The 8,652-nt window shown below is 40.2% G+C and overlaps 1 protein-coding gene across 1 annotated transcript; it reads right to left on the bottom strand.

Moving 5' to 3' along the window:
• Positions 1-5,700: 5,700 nt before the first annotated feature.
• On the bottom strand, positions 5,701-7,529 carry LOC130471511 (uncharacterized). The gene is made up of 4 exons (XM_056841692.1): positions 6,968-7,529; positions 6,848-6,872; positions 6,601-6,732; positions 5,701-6,487 (listed from the first exon to the last, which is right to left on the bottom strand). The coding sequence occupies exons 1-4, from the start codon at positions 7,527-7,529 to the stop codon at positions 5,701-5,703; spliced, it is 1,506 nt and encodes a 501-aa protein (XP_056697670.1).
• Between the last annotated feature and the right edge of the window lie 1,123 nt (positions 7,530-8,652).

Below are 8,652 nucleotides of genomic sequence, written 5' to 3'. Positions count from 1 at the left end.
GAACTACAGTATGAATAGTCTGGACAAAACTCTCACTGAGCTTCACGGTATGCTGAAGACCGCTGAAAAGACGCTCAAAAGTGATAAGCAGGATGTGCTTATGGTGCGTGGGGGCAAGTTCAAGAAATCTGGAAAGAAGAGGAATGCTAAGAAAGGTGGCAACAAGGCCAGCCCAACTAAGCAAACTTGCGCCAAATCTGTAAAGAGGAAGGTCAGTCAACCCACTTCTGAATCCGAATGCTTCTACTGCAAGAAGAAGGGGCATTGGAAGAGAGATTGCTTGAAGCTAAAGGAAGATCAGAAGAACGGAACAGTCGTTCCATCTTCAGGTATTTTCGTTATAGACTGTATACTTGCTAATTCAACTTCTTGGGTATTAGATACAGGTTGTGGCTCACACTTATGTTCCAATCCACAGGGACTAAGAAGAAGTAAAAAGTTAAGCAAGGGTGAAGTCGACCTACGAGTGGGAAATGGAGCACGGATTGCTGCATTAGCTGTAGGAACTTACTATTTGTCGTTGCCCTCCGGGCTAGTTTTGGAACTGGAAGAATGTTTCCATGTTCCAAGTCTTACTAAAAACATCATTTCAGTTTCTTGCTTAGATGCTAAGGGATTTTCCTTTTTAATAAAAGACAATAGTTGTTCGTTTTATTTTAAAGAGATGTTTTATGGATCTGCTAGATTAGTCAATGGACTTTATTTATTAGATCACGACAAACAAGTATATAACATAAATACCAAAAGGGCCAAAAAGGATGATTCAGATCTCACCTATCTGTGGCATTGTCGATTAGGCCATATAAACTTGAAACGCTTAGAAAGACTTCAAAAGGAAGGAATTCTAGAACCATTTGACTTAGAGGATTATGGTAAATGCGAATCATGTTTACTTGGCAAAATGACAAAGCAACCTTTCTCTAAAGTTGGAGAAAGAGCAAATGAACTATTGGGTTTAATCCATACAGATGTATGTGGACCAATGAGTACAAATGCTAGAGGTGGTTTCAGCTACTTTATCACTTTCACTGATGACTTCAGTAGATATGGTTATGTCTACCTAATGAAGCATAAGTCTGAATCCTTTGACAAATTCAAGGAATTTCAGAGTGAAGTAGAGAATCAATTAGGCAAGAAGATTAAGGCACTGCGGTCTGATAGAGGCGGTGAATATCTGAGCTATGAATTTGATGACCATCTGAAAGAATGTGGAATTCTATCAGAATTGACTCCTCCAGGAGCACCACAATGGAACGGTGTGTCGGAACGGAGGAACAGAACCTTGCTAGACATGGTCAGGTCAATGATGGGTCAGGCCAAACTTCCATTAGAATTTTGGGGACATGCACTAAATATAGCTGCACTCACTATAAATAGAGCTCCGTCTAAAGCTGTCGAAAAGACTCCATACGAATTATGGTTTGGAAAGCCTCCAAATGTGTCTTTTCTTAAGATTTGGGGATGTGAAGTATACGTCAAACGATTAATTTCAGACAAACTTCATCCAAAATCTGACAAATGTATCCTTGTGGGCTATCCAAAGGAAACAAAGGGGTATTACTTCTACAATACATCTGAGAACAAGGTTTTTGTTGCTCGAGATGGTGTCTTTTTGGAGAAAGATCACATTTCCAAAATGACAAGTGGGAGAAAAGTAGACCTCGAAGAAATTCGAGTCGAACAACAAACTCTAGAGAATGCTCAAGATGACATTCAGGATGAAACTCATAGATCTTTAGAAGAATCTGGTGAGAATCATGGTCAAACTAGAAATGTTACCCCGCGTAGATCGCAAAGATATAGATCTCAACCGGAAAGGTACTTAGGTATTTTGACGAACGAGAGCTATGACGTTCTATTACTTGAAAGTGATGAACCTGCGACTTACAAACAAGCTATGACGAGCCCTAGCTCCAAGCAATGGCAAGAAGCCATGCAATCTGAATTAGACTCCATGTCTGAAAACCAAGTATGGGATTTGGTCGATTTGCCAGATGGCTACCAAGCCATTGGAAGCAAATGGGTTTTCAAACTGAAAAAGGACAAGGATGGGAAACTTGAAGTTTTCAAAGCTAGATTGGTTGCAAAAGGTTACAGGCAAGTCCACGTTGTGGATTACGATGAAACCTTTTCACCAGTTGCAATGCTAAAGTCTATTCGGATAATGTTAGCAATCGCTGCATATTACGATTACGAAATATGGCAGATGGATGTCAAAACTGCTTTCTTAAACGGCGTTTTAACAGAAACTGTGTTTATGACACAGCCTGAAGGTTTTGAGGATCCAAAGAATGCTAAAAAGGTATGCAAGCTAAAGAAGTCAATCTACGGATTGAAGCAGGCATCCTGGAGCTGGAATATACGTTTTGATGAAGCAGTCAGTGACTTTGGTTTCATCAAGAACGCAGACGAATCTTGTGTATACAAGAAGGTCAGTGGGAGAAAAATTGCTTTCCTAGTATTATATGTCGACGACATATTACTTATCGGAAATGACATTCCTATGTTGAACTCTGTCAAGATTTGGCTTGGGAAATGTTTTTCGATGAAAGATCTAGGAGAAGCACAGTACATACTGGGCATCAAGATTTACAGAGATAGATCTAAAAGGATGATTGGACTTAGTCAAAGCACTTATATCAATAAGGTGCTTGATAGGTTCAAGATGGCGGACTCCAAGCGAGGCTACCTACCCATGTCTCATGGAATGACTCTAAGCAAGACTCAGTGCCCAAAAACACTTGATGAGCGTAGACGTATGAATGGGATTCCATATGCATCATTGATTGGTTCAATAATGTATGCTATGATATGTACACGCCCGGATGTTGCGTACGCACTCAGTGCTACGAGCAGATACCAGTCAGACCCAGGAGAGGCGCATTGGACTGCTGCCAAGAATATTCTGAAGTACCTGAAAAGGCACAAAGATGACTTCCTGGTCTATGGTGGAGATGATGAATTAATTGTTAAAGGCTATACGGACGCAAGTTTCCAAACCGACAAAGATGATTTCAGATCACAGTCTGGGTTTGTCTTCTGCCTCAACGAAGGAGCAGTAAGCTGGAAAAGTGCTAAGCAAAGCACCATTGCGGATTCTATAACTGAAGCGGAGTACATTGCTGCACATGAAGCAGCAAAGGAAGCTATATGGCCAAGGAAGTTCATAGGTGAACTTGGTGTAGTCCCCTCCATTAAAGGACCAATAGCCCTGTATTGTGATAATAACGGAGCTATTGCACAGGCAAAGGAGCCTAGACACCACCAGAGAGTCAAGCATGTACTTCGTAGATTTCACCTTCTACGAGAGTTCGTTGAAAGAAAAGAAGTCGAGATAAGCAAAATTGAAACTGATGACAACATATCAGATCCATTGACTAAACCTCTGCCGCAGGCGAAGCACAACTCGCACACTGCAGCTATGGGAATCAAGCATATTGGAGAATGGCTTTGATGTCTCTGTTTAATGTTTTAAAGTTTTAGAGTTTAAATCTTTGTAAAACATTATTGGTTAATCATTCACAATAAATGAAAAGAATTCATTTTTCCATTTAATTTGTGGTTTATTAAATGATGAGTCCCTTCAATTTGACGATATATTCAAGATAGACTGTCAGGACCAGTCCTGTGACTAAGAAATGTCTATCAAGTGAACTTGAATGTCAAAGGTTGAAAATGGTCCCTAGTCGGAGTTTTCTATAAAATTGGACGCATAGAAAATGTTAGACGACTAGAATGCAAGATGACTAGTAGTTCTGTTTCTTGAACTATGTGGACATGGCAATGTCATAATCATTTGCATAGATACTTACTTTGGGAAGACTAGTATCGGACAAGACCTATGAAACTTTACTGTAAGAGATGAAAATCTGTCATAAGTAAATTTCATTAAAATTATTAGACACTAAATCCTCAATACCTGAGTGATTTGAGATTACTTGTTTGAGAACTGGTTGCTTTGACGTTGACCAACCGTCGCACCGTAAAAGGAGGCTATAAAGGCAACCCTCAGGTAATCACCTATCAAACGAAGTCTAATCTCAAGATCGCAAGATTGGGATTGTCCTCCCATAAATCGGGATGAGATGCTTAAAAGTTGTACAAGGCCACTCGGAGAGCTAGAAACTGTGAAATGCATGGCCGTGCTCGGATGAATCATAGGCTATGATTATCTGTTTATTTGATCAGTTGAACTCTGAAACCGAGGAACACCTCTGGACATAATAAGGATGACAACTCTTACCTTATGTTCAAGAGCAAGCATCGAGCGACAAAGGAATTAGGAAATGCACACTTGTCCCTAAGGACAAGTGGGAGACTGAAGGAAATAATGCCCTTGGTCCAAGTATGCATTCAATGTTAAGTCTAATAAATGCGGTTCAGTATTAATTAACAAGTTAATAATTCAGTGAGATCAAGTGAGCTGAATGCCTAGCTAGAGGCCGCTTCAGTTCGAGTGGAATTAATGATATTAATCCACAGCTTACTCTTGACTGAACCCGTAGGGTCACACAAATAGTACGTAAACGGATCAAGTATTTAATGGCATTAAATACTCCATCTATGGATATTCGGAATCGACGGATCTTGGTTTCAGTGGGAGCTGAGATCGTCACAAGCAAGAAATGAATACTCCGGAAACGATGATATTGCCGGAAACAGAAATATGGATCGTATCGGAAATATAAATATTATCCAAGTCGTAGATGTTGCCGGAAACGGAAACATGGTACGTATCGGAAAATATTATTGGAAATGGAAATATTGCCGGAATCAGAAATATTACCGGAAACGGAAATATTGTCTGAATCGGAAATATTATCGGAATCGGAAAATAATTCCGGAAACGGAAATATTAAATATTTGTTCGAAACGGAAATTAATTCCGGAATCGGAAATGTTAAATATTGTTCGTATCGGAAATGAATTCCGGAATCGGAAAATTAATCGGAAGCGCGTCGTACGAATTAGCATCGGACGAGCTTGCTAGACGAAGGCCCAGCACGAAGCCAGGCCCACGTCCAGCAAGGGAAACGCGCGCCACAAACACGCCAGCCCAAGGCTGCGCCAGGCCCACCGCAAGACAGGCCCAGCGCGCGCCCAAGGCTGCGGCAGTCGTGGGCTGCGATGCTCGGGCTGTGCGCGCGCGCGCATGGCGCCCCTTGTGGGCTGCTGTGCATGCGTGGGTGTTTGTGTTCACATACGAAACCTAAAACGTACAGGATTCGTTTAATGATTAAATTCCTAATTCTATTTGATAAATTAATTAAATAAGAGTTTTATTATGATTCTAATTTAATTAATTCGTATCCTAATAGGATTCCAATTCTCTTTCCATACCCCTATAAATATGTGGCCTGGGTTCACAATTTACAACAAGTTTTTCAAGTATTCAAAGTGAGTTTTTGAGAGAAAAATTCAGACACATTCCTTGCTCAAAAGTGCCTAAATTTTTAATACCTTAAGGGCGATTCTAGTTGGTCAATCTTAAGGCGGATCCGGACGTGCTGTGGAGTATCTACGGAGGGACGACACTTGGAGTCCTAAAGACTTATTCTTGTTCGGTTCGGGCGCAGCTAGGGAAGGCACGCAACAAAGAGTATGCATCTAAACTATGCTATATGATTATGTGTAAATAATATGTATTCCTGGCTAAATGGTTTTTCCGCATGATTTATGAATTGTCATATGTATCATAACCTAACACCAATGAGTTCCAGTAATACTCCTACCTTTGATATAATAAGTGTCCACCCACCTAACCCACATTTTATCTTTTTTGTGAGTAAGGTCCCATAGGAGTTTACAGACTGCTGCCTTGTTCCATGTTTCCATGTCTTTAATATTCCACCCTCCAGCAGACCTTGGTAAGCAGATATTAGCCCAAGACACCAAGGCTTTCTTGGAAGTTGTGGTATCACTAATCCACATATATACCCTACAATACCTCTGGATTTCTCTAATCACTTTTTTTGGTAGAACAAAGATCTGACACCAGAAAGATTGGAGGCTAAGCAAAATGGTTTTAACCAACTGCAACCTCCCTGCATAAGACAAATATCTAGTTGTCCAACTTTTGGCCCTAGCAAGCACCCTATCAATTAGTGGCTTACATTGAATGTATGCCAGTTTTTTAGTAGATAGTGGCACCCCTAAGTACCTAAAAGGGAAATCACCTGTTGGGATTCTAAGCTCATCCAAAATCTGCCTTTGCAGATTTTCTTCTAGACCAGAAGCTTGAGAGAACAAGAGGAACTTTTGGAATAGCATTGAAGCGGAAGTAAGGTCAGCTCTACAAAACATAAGCAGGTCATGTGCAAACATCATATGGGTGATGTTTAGCTTCTCACACTTAGGAGGAAAGTTGAAATTAGGATCTTTTTTAAGCTGCTGCATGTTTCTAGACAGGTACTCCATGCCAAGAGCAAAAAGGAAAGGGGACAAGGGGTCACCTAAGGGAGGACATGTTTTGCCATTGATGAGCACACTGTATGATATAGGGGTTAAACAAGAGAAGGTCCAGTCAATAAAGAGGGTAAGAAACCCCAATTCAATCATTACATCTCTTAGGCCTTTTTCAAATCCACCGTGATCATGCACCTTGGAGACAAGTGTTTCCTATTATACCCCTTTACCAATTCTGTAGCCAACAGAATATTATCTGCAATATGTCTACCAGTAATAAAACCAGCTTGACATTCACTCACTACTTTCCCCACCACTTTTTGCAACCTAAAAGTCAGGATTTTGGAAATGAGTTTGTACATCACAATACAACATGCAATGGGTCTCAAATCTTAGACTTTGGTAGAGTTAACCACCTTAGAAACCAGAGTTACAGTGGTACAGTTTACTTGTTTTAGCAGCTGCTTCTGAGAAAGAAAAAACTCCTTAATGTCCACATAAATATCCTGCTTAATCACATGCCAAGTTTGCTTGAAAAACACAACATTAAGTCCATCAATACCTGGAGCCTTACTATCATCAATACCTTTAAGAGCCAAGTTAATTTCAGCATTTGTCACTGGAAGGCACAAAGAAATCCTATCTTGATAGCTTAACCTGGAATCAGACCTCATTGTTGTAATATCAATTGCAGGGAGTTGAGTAGCACAAGATCCAAGAAGGGAAGAGTAGAAGTTAATCACTTCCTTTTGGATTTCCTCTGGTTTTTCAAGTTTGACATTACTATCATCCATCAGTAAGTCAATTCCATTGATTTTATGCCTTTCTTTCACAGCTGCAAAAAAGAACTTGTTGTTGGCATCTCCACTTTTCAACCAATGCAACCTTGATTTTTGCTTCGAAGCTATTTCCTTCACTTTCAACCACTTCCTGAGAGAATTCGGACATTCCTGTCCCTGAACCAGCAAAGAACTATCAGTGGGGTGAGACTGTAACTGAGTTTGAATGAGATCTAACTGCTGTCTAGAAAGATCAATCCGTTCCTGGATCCCCTTAAACTCTTTGTTATGAATACCTTTTAATTTACTCTTAATCACCTTCAACCTCTCCCAAACTAAGAGCATCATAGACCCTTGATGAACCTCCTTCTAACTATTTTCCACAACAGGAATGAACTCAGGGTGATCAACTAGATAGTTGAAAATTTTAAAGGGTCTACCCCCTCCTTTATCCTCAGGCAAGCAAGTAATAAGCAAGGGGGTATGATCTGAGATACCAGGATTTAGATATTCAGTGCAAACTACCCCCTTCTGACTCATCCAAGGTGCATTACCAAAACTTCTATCAATTCTGCTAGTTGTTTTATTCCCATCTCCTCCTTTATGCCAAGAGTAGAAGTTGCCACTACTCTTGATTTCAAAAAACTCACAATTATCAATGAACTCATTAAAGTCTTTTATTTCAGCAACAGTTACTGTTGTTCCATTGATTTTATCTTGAACATCAAGCATTAAGTTGAAATCACCAGAAATCAACCAAGGAGTGCTCCCTGTACTTTGTTTTAAACCACCTAATTAGTCAACAACTTCCTCCTATCTTCAATAGTGTGCAACCCATAGATTGCTGTAAAAACAAACTTATCATCTCCTGATAAGTTAGAGACTTCACTGTGAATGAATTGCTCATGAGTACTAAGAATTTGAACTTTGACTGAGCTAGCTTACCACCCTAACCAAATCCTCCCTCTAGCATTAGTACTATAATTTTCAGCCCAAAGCCAAGTAGCACCAAACTTCTTCATAATAGACTGACTCTTCCTTTCTTTTACTCTAGTTTCAAGAATAGCAAGTATTTTAATATTATGCTTATGTAACAACTTTTTTACCTCAGTAGCTTTAGAGGGATCATTTAACCCTCTAACATTCCAAGTGCAGAGATTGGACATCAAAGATCAGGTGGAATGTCCTCCTCATCCTCAAGAGCACCTTCCTCCTCATCCACCTCCCCTTCTTCATCAGTTGCTTCTTCATCTAGAACACTGAAATGGTTGCTAGTGGATGCAGGAATTCCTTTGTTCCTTGACTTCTTAGTGGCTACTTTCCATCCCCCATCATCTCCTGAATGTGCAAGAGATTGAGAAGCCATAGGTGTCACAAGGGCAGCTGGTCCTTGTTGAGCAACCTTCTTCTTAGGAACCTAGACTTTCCTAACCACGGATGGTGGTTGTTTCTTGCTCTGAACTTTCCT

This window comes from Spinacia oleracea, chromosome 4, assembly GCF_020520425.1.
Source record: "Spinacia oleracea cultivar Varoflay chromosome 4, BTI_SOV_V1, whole genome shotgun sequence".
NCBI lineage: Eukaryota > Viridiplantae > Streptophyta > Magnoliopsida > Caryophyllales > Amaranthaceae > Spinacia > Spinacia oleracea.
This window is presented reverse-complemented; position numbering and strand designations above follow the sequence as displayed.